Here is a 14,297-nt window from a genome sequence, read left to right on the forward strand (position 1 = left end):
ATATGTTAAAAATGTATGGATAGAGATTCTCATTAGTTTTAATAACTTTAGGAAAAATGAATATAAATTGCATATGCAAATTATTTGTATCTTAAAATCTTTTTTAAAGACTCATTTCCTTTCAGCCTGAGTTGTAGGGTACACTTTTTGTGTGATAAAAAAGTGATATATTCTCGGTGGCCGTACCAGTATTGGACCTAAATTATACTCAGTTCTGATTTGACCTGAAGGATTGTTCTTTAAGGGTTATATCTTGGTGGTTAGACCACTTAAGAGGAATTTCAAACCCTCAGAAATAAAAATATCATTTAGAAATACACTATAGTGTTGAGAGAAAGAAAATACAATGACCCTCTTAAATGCCAGATTTCTCAATTTGTAGAAAGAACAGGGAATGTTTCCACACAGCAAGTTTATAAAGCCATATATAGTAAGATTAAGTATTAAAGACTACAACTTTCATGAACTCCAAATGCGAGTTGTACATGACTTCAAAATTAAAAGTTGATTTACCTGATAAATCTTTTAGGATATAATATTCAGGAAAGCATTTTAGCTTGCTCCTCACAAATCCCTGATAATCTATCCTAAGCCATTGACATTTATTGCTAAAGCCTCATAAGGCTGTGTGTGCGTGTGCCTTGTATAGAAGTGCTACTTGGCAGAGAGCAGTAGGACAAATCACACAATTCAGTTCTTTATTCCATGACCCAGGGTGCTCAACTCAGTCCAGTTCAGATTGTAGGCTGAAAACAGGCTACTGCTAAGAGATCTGGGAAATTTGGGAATGAGCCCAGACAACTTAGAGGATTTCTAAGAGGGAGACTATTTTGTTTCTGGCTGGCCAGAAAAGGAGTGTAAAGATCTGGAACTGTGACTTACCAAATGTGAGAAGGGTAACTTAAAGCTAGCAGATGCTACTGGTTGATTTCTTCTTTCTTTCTCACCCTTCCCTTCACGTCTTCTTTGCTCGTTTTTTGTGGTTAAATTTTAAACTTTACTAGCAGCAAAGTTGAGGGAGTTTTCATAGGATATTCAAATCAGTAATCAATTAAAAAATTTATATAGTGCCATGTACATAATTTTTTCTGAATATAGGTACTCTGAGTTTGGAGCGTACCATTAAATACAGATGTCTAGTGCACACTGATTAAAAAGAACAAGCTCTCTGAATATCTTCAAGAGGAAAAAATGTTCCATGAATCTTGTTCTTGGGTAGCCAGAGAGAAATAGGAATAGATATTTCATTTTTCATTTCTGAGGGATATCATTGAAAGGAAGTTTAACTTCACCACCAAATAGTAAATGTTTCCTTTCAATAAATTATTTTTTTTATTCTCACAAAAATATTTTATTTCATAATTATATTTTAATCATAAAATATAGAGATAACCAGTTCAGATGGAGTTAGAAGAAAAATTAGTTTTGATTACTTTAAAAAAAACTTTAAATATCAGTAACCAATATAATCATAAATTTACCTAATAAAATACTTCACTGTGCATCTTCATTAAATCTTCAGCATTATTCTCTTGCCTTTAGGAGAGCTGACAGCTAATAATAGGCCAACCTTTAGTTATCACTATGTGCATAGCACTTTATGGGCGTCTCCTTACTTAATCCTTCTAGTAGTCCTCCCTATCAAGTAGGTACTATTATTTTTCCTATTTTACAAATGGGGAAACTGAGAAATGAGAGTTGAAGTAATTTGTCTAAGATCGTAGAGCTAGTTAAGTGGCAGAACCAGGATTTGAACCCAGGTAATCTGACTCAAGAGCTTGTTCTCTGAACCATTAAGTTTTACAGCATGTCTCACGAATTTGTATCCAGTCACACCAAGCAGTTTTAAAGAAAACAAAGATTTCTTCTGTTTTTCTAAGGGGGAGCAGAAATCCTTATATTTGCTCTGTTATTGGTGAATGAAACCTCACTTGGATTGTTTTTTTTGTTTTTTTGCAGTTTCAAAGTTGTTATACTTTATGTACATTATCTTAACATTCAGATACCAACAAGCCAGCATACCTTGGTGATATTCTAGTTCCTCAAAGTGATGTTTCTTATTGCCCAATTTCCTGTAAGAATAGTATTGTATTCTTATACCTGCTCCCCAATTTTGAGAGCTTTTAAAATTCTTTCTGCTCAAGCAGTACACTTGCTCTTTGAATGTAAGAAGTCGTGGTCTAAATTAAATATAACATTAAAATAAATGGATTTTAGGGAAGAACAGAACTGATAATTTGGATACAAAATGTTCTGAATCCATTTTGTGATGCTTTTATATTTAAATATTTAGCTTAAATGTCATTTCATGTAAATTGGCAATATAATGTTATACTAAGTCCTTGGAAACTATAATGCTGTTGCTCTGTATTTTACTTTGGTAAAGTAATGTCTAGTATTATTTAGAAAAGAGAGGTGTTGCTGAATAGTTCTCATTTCTCCTAATGTATGTAACTGGTATGTTAGAGTCTATAATACTGTTTTTTTCCCCCCCGTATGTTGTTTAGTATTTACTTGTTTTCATCTCTCTTTTTTTTTCTTTTATTGTAGGCTCGTTATAGGAAGGAGCAAACATTGCTCAAGCAATTGCCTTGCATTCCATTGGTAGAAAATTTGTTGAAAGATGGTACAGATGGCTGTGCTTTAGCTGCTCTTATTCATTTTTACTGTCCTGGTGTTGTCAGAGTAGAAGGTAAGTGTTACAGTGAAATATTTCTAGGCTATAGATGGTGATAAATATTAAGAAAACAGAATTTAATAAGTAACAAAGGCTTTTAAAAAAACTTTTACATATAATCCTGGAGAAGATAGTTAAGTAAAGTAGTGCTAAGTCTTTCTATGTAGTGGCCACTATATTTGTATGGGTGTGTAAAACAGATTCCACATAATTGTGTATTTGTACTAAGCCACTGATTATAAAATAGATATGAAATGTATATTTTCAAATTAACCCAAAGTCATCACTTTGCTCTTTTCCTGTTTGAAGATATTTGTTTGAAAGAAACCATGTCTTTGGCTGATAGCCTATATAATCTGCAGCTGATTCAAGAATTTTGCCAAGAATATTTGAACCAGTGTTGCCATTTCACCCTGGAAGACATGCTGTATGCCGCTTCATCCATAAAGGTAAATTAAATAACTCTTGGTGGTTTGTTTTGCTTTAAGTTTTTTGGAAAAATATAACTAGATATATAAGTGGCATAGCCACTCTAAACTTATAAATTAACTGTTAATATCAGTCAAAAGAGCTTTTGAAAAAAGTTTTATTTTTCTGCCTGTTTTAGGTTTAATACAGTGTTAGCTAAAGATTTCTCTTACAATACAAAGCTAAATTTAAAAGTTGTGGTACAAAATTGACCCATTGTCCTCATGTTAGCACAATAGAGGATAAGCCACTACATGTTTCTGAATCTTAGACAGATGCTGTTATAGTATGGTGGGAGCATAAATGAAGTCCTGGTTACTTTGAAAGTTGTTTACCTTGGAATTCCAATAAATAATATATAGCCCTGATGTTTGAATTGACTTAGTCTGGGCATGATCTAGATATAAAGACATTTTCTTAAATCAGGCATATTTAAAATAGATAACTGGACAGATACATCTGTCAGAAGGACTAGAATCAAAAAGACGAGAAATAGGTATCGGCAAGGATGTGAAGAAAAAGGAACCCTTGTGCACTGTTGGTGGGAATGCAAACTAGTGCAGTCACTATGGAAAACAGTATAGAGGTTCCTCAAAAAATTAAAGACAGAATTACCATATGAGGGGCAGCCCGGGTGGCTCAGTGGTTTAGTGCCGCCTTCAGCCCAGGGCGTGATCCTGGAGACCTGGGATCGAGTCCCACGTTGGGCTCCTTGCGTGGAGCCTGCTTCTCCCTCTGCCTGTGTCTCTGTCTCTGTCTCTCTCTCTCTCTCCCTGTGTGTGTGTGTCTCTCATGAATGAATAAATAAAAATCTTAAAAAAAAAAAAAGAATTACCATATGAGGGGTGCCTGGGTGGGTCGGTCAGTTCCCAGCATTGGGCTCTGCATGGGGGCTCCCTGCTCAGCAGGAGTCTACCTCTCCTCCTCTCTCTGCCTCTCCCCTGGCTTATGCTTTCTCTCACTTGCTCTCTCAAATAAATAAAATCTTAAAAAAAAAAAAAAAGAATTACTATATGATTCAGTAATTCTATTGGCTGTTTACTCAAAGAAAATGAAAACATTAATTTGAAAAAATATATGTACCCCTATGTCTATTGCAGCATTATTCACAATAGCCAAGATAGGGAACCAACCCGAGTGTCCAACCATAGGTGAATGGATAAAGATGTGGTGTGTATGCACATACACACACATACAAATATCAGCCATAAAATGAATGAGACCTTGCCCTTTGCAACAACATGGATAGACCTAGAGGGTATAGTGCTAAGTGAAATAAGTCAGAAGAAAGAGAGATACCATATGACTTCACTAATATGTGGAATTTAAGAAACAAAACATATGAACAAACAGACAAATTTAAAAAACAAAAAATACCCAGACTCTGAAATAGTAGAACAAACTAGTAGGTTGCCAGAGGGGAGGTAGGTAGAGAGATTCGTGAAGTAAAAGAGAAAAAAAAGTAACTGTTTACAGAAGAAGCTTTGGTCACTTTCTGTATCATTTGCTAAATTATTAGAACCACAACTTTGACTTATATTGAGTATTTTAAGACTTCAAACCTTTAAGGGGTTGCTTGGTCCATGATGCTGGGCACCTGGTCATTTGGTTAGCTTTAATACCAAGTGTTTATAAGGATAAAGGGAATGAGCACCCCCTTCCCCTCTTAGGGGAAGCATATACTGATATGGTCTTTTTCTTTCTTTTTTTTATTTGTTTTTTAAGATTTTATTTGTTCATGAGAGAGAGGCAGAAATATAGGCAGAGGGAGAAACAGGCTCCGTGAGGGGACCTGGGAACACGCCCTGAGCCCAAGGCAGATGCTCAACCACTGAGTCACCCAGGCGTCCTTGTATGCCATTACGTAACCAAATTTAAAATGCACAGAAGGCACCTATAAGGATTGTTAGCAGTGGTGAATAGTTGGGAACAGTTCATCTTTGGAGGGACACAAAGTATTTTGTAATATAGTCAAGCTGTTTAAAGGAAGGAGTTGTAGGTATTTTTACTGATCAGGAAAGCTCTCCAAGATGTTATTAAGTGAAGAAAGTGGGTAGCAAACATTATAGCGTGATGTAATTTATATATTAAAAATGATTTTTCTATTTGTATGCAAATCTATGCATGAAAAAAGGTTGATTAGAAAGATAAACACAAAACTATTAACAGTGCTTTCTGCTGAGTGTGACATTAGGACTTGGGGGAGAGTAGTTCAACCATACTTGGTGTTCCATGTTCTGTACATCTTACGTTCTTCTGCATTGTTTACATTGTTTATGAATGTTAATGTATAATTGCATGACTATCTTAACTTAAAGGAAAGAAATCTGTTAAATGAAATTAATTTGGTATCATGCCTGGAATATGGCAACAGATTTATTGCTGTTTAATCATAAATTCAGAAAGAGATGATCTTTAAAAGCTTTGGTTACTGGGAAAATGCTCTTACTGTGCTGACATCTTGTGGCCAAACATAGTATCTTACCAAAGTATTTTTTTTTCCCAGCTTTATTGGCTATAATTGACATACAGCACTTAAAGTATGCAAAATGATTACCACCAAGGATTAGCTAACACCTCTATCACATCGCATATTTACCATTTCCTTTTTGTGGTGATCTACTCTTTCAGGAACATTTGAGTGTGCAATACATTATCATTAACTATAATCATTAGATTCCCAGTTACTTCTAACTAGAAGTTTTTACCCTTTGACTAAAATCCCTCCCGCCTTTCCTCAGCTCCCCAGTCCCTGGTAAATACTCTATTCTCTGTTTCTATGAGTTCAGCTTTTTTATATTTCACATATAAGTGAAATCATACCGATTTTATCTTTCTCATGGCTGAATTAATATTCCACTGTATGTATGCACCACATCTCTATCCATTCATTTGGGCTGTTTCCATATATATCTTGGCTATGTGAATAATGCTACAATGAATACAAATGCAGATTTCTCTTTAATCCTGTTTTCAGTTTCTTCATATAAATGCTCAAAAGTGGAATTGCTGGATCTATATGGTAGTTCTGTTTTTAATTCTTTAAGGAAGTGCCATTTTGTTTTCCATAGTGGCTGTGCCAGTTTGTATTCCCACCAACTATGTACAAGGGTCCCCTTTTCTCCACATCCTCGCCAACTCTTATCTTTTTGACAATAGCCATTCTAACGGGTGTGAGCTGATATCTTATTGTGGTTTTGATTTGCATTTCTCTCATGTTTAGTGATATTGAACACCAAAGTCCTTAAAATATTCTCAATTAACAATTTAGTTGAGCACGTAAACAGTGGTTTTCCAGGAGATACAGATTTCAGTTAACTATACTCGTATAGTGGAACCTAGGACCAATACTTTTTTTTTTTTTTAATTTTTATTTATTTATGATAGTCACACAGAGAGAGAGAGAGGCAGAGACACAGGCAGAGGGAGAGGCAGGCTCCATGCACCGGGAACCCGACGTGAGATTCGATCCCAGGTCTCAGGATCGCGCCCTGGGCCAAAGGCAGGCGCCAAACCGCTGCGCCACCCAGGGATCCCAGGACCAATACTTTAATTATAATTTTATACCTTAGCTTTAGAAAATATCCTATGGAGATAAGTACGAAGAGAAATTACAAATCACAATGATCTCATTACCAGAGAATATTCCCTGTCAATAGTTTGGTATTTTGTGAACTGATCTTTTTGTTACACATTTAATCATTCGTTCATTTATACACTGATTCAATAAGTATTTATGTATTGGGCATCTATTATGTACTGGGCACTGTTTTAAAAACTGAAGATATGATGATGAGCACAAGCTTTGTCCTTCTAGAGTTTACAGTCTGATGGGTAAAATGAGGAACTCTGGAGAACGTGGTATTAAATGAAACTGGAGAAATTAAAAAGGGACCCCAATCAAGTATGCTCTCATAGCCGATAATCACTTTCCCAAGACCAGTGAAGTGGAGGAAGGGGTATTATTTTGAAAAGTTTGTTTGGCTTAATAGTTTAAGATAAAGCTCTTGTGTTGTAAACAAAAGATGGAAACCGTTTAAATCAGAGTGATTATGATGAAGATGGAGAAAAGTGGGTGGATTCCAGAAATATTTAGGATGCAGAATTTGCAATGATGAACTTTAGTGATGAACTGGATATGGGGAGGAAAAAAAGAGGCATTGAGGAAGACTCCTAGGTTTCTGGCATGCACGCAGAGGTAGTGATGCCATTGAGTGAGGTAAAACTAGAATAAGGCCAGATTTGTGGGGAAGATCACTAGTTCAGTTCTAGACATTTGAGATGCCTCTGAGATATCTAAGAGGGAATGTTCTGTAGGCCACTGCTTATGTAAGTACATTCAATACATTTGGGAGTCATTTGGTAGCTGATGGGCCTGGATGGCAGTTTTCAAAGAGGGGAGGCATCAAGAGTATCAGATCCTGCTGAGAGGTCATGTAAGATGAAGACTGAAAAATCTGTTTGATTTAGCAACAAATTTAAGTCGTTGGTGACTTGAGCAAGTGCTGTTTTGGAGGAATAATGTGCCTGGATGCCAGACTGGAGTGGATTAGGGAGCCAGAAGCCTGATGTTAGCATAGGCCTACCTTAGAGAAATTTATGAAGAGGTAAAAAGGTAGGGGAGTGAGGAGAAACTGGAGAATGGTGAATTACTGAGTAAAGATTTTGTTTTGTATTTCATTTGGAAGACCTGAGCATGTTGAAAAGCAAAGCAGGGAGGATTCTGTTGAGGGGAAGAATAAACATATAGGAGAAAGAAATATAATTAGAAATGTAAAGCTTCTGAGAGAGTAAGTAGGGGTGGGATCCAACACAGAGCCCTTGGGATTGCAAGCATTCTCATTTCCTTTCCAAAAAAATAAATAAATAAATAAATCCAAATTCTAACAATTGCTTAAAACAGTATGTATTGTCTATAAATGTTTGAATATTCTGGGAATTTGCTAAAAGTAAATTTGCCAAATTTTGTTCACCATATGCCTTATCTTCTATAACATTTCAGACTCCTACATTCAACCACATACCTGTCAAGTCCACTTAAATATCTAATGAATATCTCAAAGCTATTAACTCAGGATTCCTTCCACTACGTAATTATCCCAGTCTTTCCCATTTCATTAAATGGTACTATCAGTTGCTGAAGACAAAACCTGAGTTTCCCTGGATTCTTCTCTTTCCCTCACTTTCTACATACAAAATAGCCTTCTGGAACTATCAGGTAAAAGATGAATATTTGAAAATCACCAGCTTACGTATAGATGACCTCTAAATGAGAGTATGTAGAGCTTTGAGGTTTATTCATAATTAACAAGTGGGGCACCTGGGTGGCTCAGTCGGTTTACCATCCAGTTCTTGATTTTGGCTTCCTGATCATGATCTCAAGAACCCGAGGCAGGTTCCTTCTTCACCAGGGAGTCTGCTTGAGATTCTTTCCCTCTGCCCTTCCCCCCTGCTTGCAGCTTTCTCTCTAAAATAAATAAATAAATCTTTTAAAATAAATTAACAGGAGGAAGACATGGCATTAGAAAACACCCATATTTCTAATGATAATTTTGGAAACTGAAATGTAATATGAAATAAGATCTTACTCATTAAATATTAATTTGATAGTAACATTTTTATTAGATGCCAGATTTTAATGAAGTATTATTTTAAGTAATTATAAAACAGATTTTGTATAGTGTTTTTTAATCTAACCAGATGCCTACAATTAAAATAATTCATCATGTTTATACTTCTATGATGTATGCATCTTAAAATATAAGCTTGAAGTAGAAATGTGCTTTTGAGGACCCTCTTAGTCTTTTCTTATAATTTTAAGCTACTTTAAAAATTATTTGCATTTTCAAATATAAATCATAAAAGGCAAATGACATTGTCAACTTACTAATAACCTTTCAAAGTTAGGTTGCTATTTTGTATAATGTTTCTGTATGTACATTTCAAAATTATTAATAATTAGCCATAGCAATCTAGAGTCTTTTTGTTATTTAGAGCCTGGATTACTGTGAGTGTGGCATCATCAAGCACATAGATACTGGATTAAGTTTTGGAGAGATTTCTAGGGATCTGGAAAGAGTTTTTTGTTGTTGTTGTTGTTGTTTTTTTAAATGATAGCCACTCTTCAGAGTCAAAAGCTGTTTCAGCTGTTTGTATTGACTTTGGACAAAGAGTGCCTTATACATTATATCTCAGAGTTCTATGGTCACAAGTATCAATGCCTACCACATAAATTGGGCTGCTCTTCTGGAAATACAGAGAAAAGCGCAAAGAGGTTTTGAGTAGCTGTTATAAATTTTGCCTATAAGCATTAATAGTCCATCTCAGATTTAATAGCCTAGCGTGGATGTATATACTCCAGTGATGAAGGAATGAGATTTAAACCTATATTTTAATAGGTAAAACAGAATAAAATTGTATTTATTGTTACTTTCTGGTCAAGTCTTACCTGATTTTCTTCTTTTCCTAACTCTTTTATGTAGAGTAATTATCTGGTGTTCATGGCAGAGCTCTTCTGGTGGTTCGAGGTCGTGAAGCCCTCATTTGTGCAGCCTCGTGTTGTTCGTCCCCAAGGAGGTAGGGTGTTCCTGCAAACAGACAAAACTGGGTTTATATAACCTCCCCTGCTTATTGTGTTTGAGGGGATCCTATTATTGTTATAAAACAGCTACTAGCCTTGATAAATTCTGAATATTTTCATATTGAAAACTACTAAAGTCTCTGTGAGGCAGATAATAGGAGAGAATAACTGAATTTGAAGGCTTGTGTTGTGGAACTTTTAGCTTCAACTCTGCCTACTTTCTTCTCTTTGTACCTTTTATTCCCCATTAGATGCTGAGTTTTTAATACTGTAATAGCTGCAATCCACTTAAATAATGACTTGGCTTTAATCTATAATTTGAATTTACCAATAAACCATAAAAAGGTTTATATACATATTTTTAAATCTGGTATGCTTTGTGATTATTACACATCATCTACTGATTGCACATAATAAGAAAACAAATACAAAAGAAAGGGGTTACTGTAAAGATCCCTAGAAATAAAGAACAAAAAAATCTTCCTGCATTTTCTCTAAAACAAATTTTCCTTTGGCTTCCACTATGAAACCAGAGGCTTATTTCTAAACTAAGCTAAATTATAAGTTTAGCTCCACTAAAGAACGTTCTTCCAGGATAACTATGGGACCAGTTCTTTCTGCTGCCAGTGGCTATCCTGCCAGACACAAAACACATCCCAACTACTTATGTGCTTTCCTTGGCTCCAAACTTTAGTATTTTTCTCACCATTACCCTTACTTCTCCTCTCTTGCCTCCCTCCCCCCAAAAATTGAAGAAAAATATCAGGAAGGAGGAAAAAATATGTACTCAAGGGAAAGGCATGTCACTGTAGTGAATAGAATTAGCTTGCTTTCAGGATGCCCACTGTATCTCAAGCAAAATTCTATGAAATATGTAATAAAGAATATTTCATCTGTTCTATCTCTAAGCTGCTTAGGGCAGATTCTGATTATTGAGCCATTATGTATCAAAGAATACCTACAAAGTAGTTGAGATTCTTTCCTAAGGCCATTCTTCCCTAAGGTCAGGTGTCTTCAGTAATTATAACCAATACTTGTACAACTTTTTACAATTAATACAGAATTTTCACATGCATTGTGGTCTATGATTTTTATCTGTGAAGCCCACTATTCAAAATATTCAGTGGCTATTACATTAGGTTTCAAAGGCAAAAAGTAAATGGGAGTCTTCCCCAGAGTAATTTATAAAAATGTAAACTCTACCAGGGGGTTTAATTATTAACCAGTGAAATTCTCTCTCTTAATTGATTACCAAAATAGCAACTATTTCGTAAAAAAGCAGAAATTACCATATGTAACTGAAGTTCTGTGAAAGCTTTAGCAAAATTAGACACTCAGATTTAGTTTTAAATATGTGTTTATTTTTTGTTAGGCCTCTTTCTCCCCACCTTCCCCCTCAGTTACTTTAATTAAGTGAATTTTTTTTAAGCCAGAACACTTAAAGAAGAGTTTAAAATTTTACCTTTGGAAAAAAATAAGATAAAATAAAATAAAATTTTACCTTTGAAAATTTAAGAAGAAAATTTTCAGTATGCTATCTTAAAGAAAAATGGAAATTTCTGAAATGATGTTGGAAACATGCTAAATACCTAATTTTGAGGCTTATATCTTTTATTATAGCTGAACCTGTGAATGATATGCCTTCAATTCCTGTCTTGAATGCAGCCAAAACAGACATCTTGGACAGTTCATGTAGTTCTGACTTCACTGCAAGGTACAGTCCAGAATGACTTCATTTTCACTATTTCCATCTCATTTGCTAATGAAATCAAAATAAAATTTTGTTTTTAAAATTTCACTTGGACTTAAGTTTTAATTAGCTTACTGTATTACGGCCTGTTTTAACTTAAATGTTAGGGAATACATAGAAATGAGTATTTCATAAATAGGTTTTTATGAGTCACACTCAAAAGTGGGATAATACATTCTGAAGTTCAGATAACCAGGTTGAAACCAAACTTTTGCTATAAAACTTGTTTATCATTGAGAACTGCTTAAATGATAACCCTTGGGGTGGGGGGAGTTTTAAATTTCTATTTGGCTTTTTTTTTTTTTCTCTCTTTTTTTTTTCTATTTGGCTTTAAAAAAAGTTTTTTTTTTTAATTTTTAAATCTTTGAGGTAGTTTCCCTTAGTGTTTTGTTTGTTGGTTACTATAGCTAACCAAAGATCACAATGGAGTGTTTATTGTAATATTGGATCTTTATGTGTGATGCTTTAGTTCTTAATATCAGGAACTGAAGTGAAAGCAAAGTAAGAATTTAGTATCAGGATAATCCTGACTTCTGGCCCAAATGTATGCTAGAGAACATTAGTTGGTTTAAAAATATTTTTCTGCAGATCCTGTATGTAACTTTTTATGTGTATTTACTAGAACCTAAAATTTATATTGACTTTGGGCTTCCTAATTTACCTGATTTTTTTTAAGTTTAAAATTGATGTATTTTGCAGTGTTTTAGAAATCCAAGTAGATCCATTAAAAATACATTTTAAAAATGATGAATAAGCATTTGAAAGTACTTTATGAACTTGTACTGAGCTCTCACCTACTTCACACATGTAAGAAGTCTCTCTCTCACGTGGGTGCTAATGAGCGTAAACTGGAACCTTGACAGAACCCTTCCAGTACTCTTACAGCCTTCGTTGGGCTTCTTACCTCTGAACTGGCCCATGTCTGCAAGTATTTTCTACAAATTAAGAAAGCATTTTCCTTCCCTTACCCTCTGATTTACTACCATGAATTGTCTTATTACTTCCATTAAGTTGTCTATTCTGTAACTAAGCTTGAGATTTTACAAAAAGAGGTTAAGTTAGGATATTGCTGATCTAGGAGCTTCTCTATATTTTTTCCCACAGGAAAGTTTTTTCCTTAGAGATTTTATTTATTTATTCCTGAGAGACAGAGAGAGGCAGAGATACAGGCAGAGGGAGAAGCAGGCTCCATACAGGGAGCCCGACGCGGGACTCGATCCCAGGACCCCCGGATCACGCCCTGAGCCAAAGGCAGACGCTCAACCACTGAGCCTTCAGGCATCCCTGGGAAACTTTTTTTTACACGTTAATTTCCTCGGTGTCTTCCTGGGTTGATTACATAGTGACATTTCCTTCCTTGAAAATTTAGAAAACATTCGTATTCTAGTTTATGACTCATGTACAATTAAGTCTTTAAAATCTCTGAAACTTTCTGCTTCAAGGCCAGATTATCCCATAATTATTATTTCTAGAACCTGAGTTGGACACTTTTCACATTTCTGACACTGGAAAATGTCTTAAGGCTCTCTAGAAGACTCCTCTCTTTTCTGTTTCTCAGATATCCGAGTGGCTGTCCTTACTCATTTTTCCTAGCAGATGAATATCTAAATTCTTTTCCTTGAAGAGATGCTGTGTAGCTGTCATTCTAGGATCTTACTAATCCTCTCATTTCTGTAAGTCTCCATGTGATCCACTGGAGTTCTCCCATTGTAGAACTTTACAGGAAAGTGCCAAATATTTTTACTCTTCCTGAGAATAACGCCATCACGTGTACAAATGTGAGTGCCCCTAAGTAATGAGGTTATGAGGGGAAAACAAACGAAGGAAGAAGACAGACAAAGCAAACAACATTTGTAGCAGCTACTCGGCACACTTGACTCCTAACCTGCTTAGCAGTTACACCAGATCAAAATTCCCTAGGCAAGTGTGAAAGTGAGGCAGTTGATAGGAATTTAAAACACTTTAGCCATTAGCTAGAGAAGGAGAGTGAATATATTTTAATCACTAATGTGTATAGTCAGGATGAGCCTCCTGTCAGGGATGTAAGAGAGGGTAGAAACAGGCTGGGGTCTTAGAGAAGGGATAACAGAAACAAACGTGACTGACAGGGGCAGGTGGGTACTCCCCGACAGTCCTAACAAATGATTACAAACAAAATTGAGGAAATGTGATGTGCACTTTAGGGGGAAAAGGCACACAGAAGCGGATCATCATTTGCTCTGGAGAGAACAGGGTTATGCAAATTCTTCAGCTATCATTAACTTTAGAAAAGCTCACTGATGAAGCTTTCATTAAATAGTAAGAATACAGTATTGTCATTTACCTTTGACTTTTGGGGTTGACTTGTTCATGTTCTCAGTTTACAGTAGCCAAAAGAAAATGGGATTTGAAGGGGGACTGCGGAAGTCACTACGTACATCCTGTTCCCCAGTGTATTCTCGACTGGCCGGGGGGGGGGGAACAGCATGTAACTTCTGCACCTGACTATAAGGCAGGCTACAACAGACTTGAAAGTTGGAGAAAAACTAAATTCGGGCCAAATGTCTTGATATTTTGAGAAGTAGACTACCTAATCCCTTGCATTAATTCAAATGGGGTGGGATTAAGAGATAGGAAAGCTTCATATCTCTGTAGGCATTGAGGCCTTCAAGGTGAGCTCAGTATGTTATTATTAATTTTGATGTAACTGTTAGAGATGTACAAACACAGGTCCATGAGCAGGGAGGCTGCCAGGATCTTTTACAGGAGTATATTATACCTATAGTTTCTAGAGATTTAAATTGGGCCAAAACATTTCAAACTAATGACCTTTTTTAAGTATT

General features: G+C 35.5%; 1 protein-coding gene across 6 annotated transcripts in view; it reads left to right on the forward strand.

Annotated features, from left to right (window-relative positions):
- CAMSAP2 (calmodulin regulated spectrin associated protein family member 2) overlaps nt 1–14,297 on the forward strand; it is a 116,532-nt gene that overhangs the window by 87,608 nt on the left and 14,627 nt on the right. For all 6 annotated transcript variants that reach the window (XM_072831345.1, XM_072831346.1, XM_072831347.1 and 3 more), the window contains 4 exons: nt 2,551–2,692; nt 2,987–3,126; nt 9,628–9,721; nt 11,346–11,439. In XM_072831345.1, the coding sequence (XP_072687446.1) occupies nt 2,551–2,692; nt 2,987–3,126; nt 9,628–9,721; nt 11,346–11,439 (470 nt within the window). The remainder of the gene's footprint in view (nt 1–2,550; nt 2,693–2,986; nt 3,127–9,627; nt 9,722–11,345; nt 11,440–14,297) is intronic.

This window comes from Canis lupus, chromosome 6, assembly GCF_048164855.1.
Source record: "Canis lupus baileyi chromosome 6, mCanLup2.hap1, whole genome shotgun sequence".
In the NCBI taxonomy this organism is placed as follows: domain Eukaryota; kingdom Metazoa; phylum Chordata; class Mammalia; order Carnivora; family Canidae; genus Canis; species Canis lupus.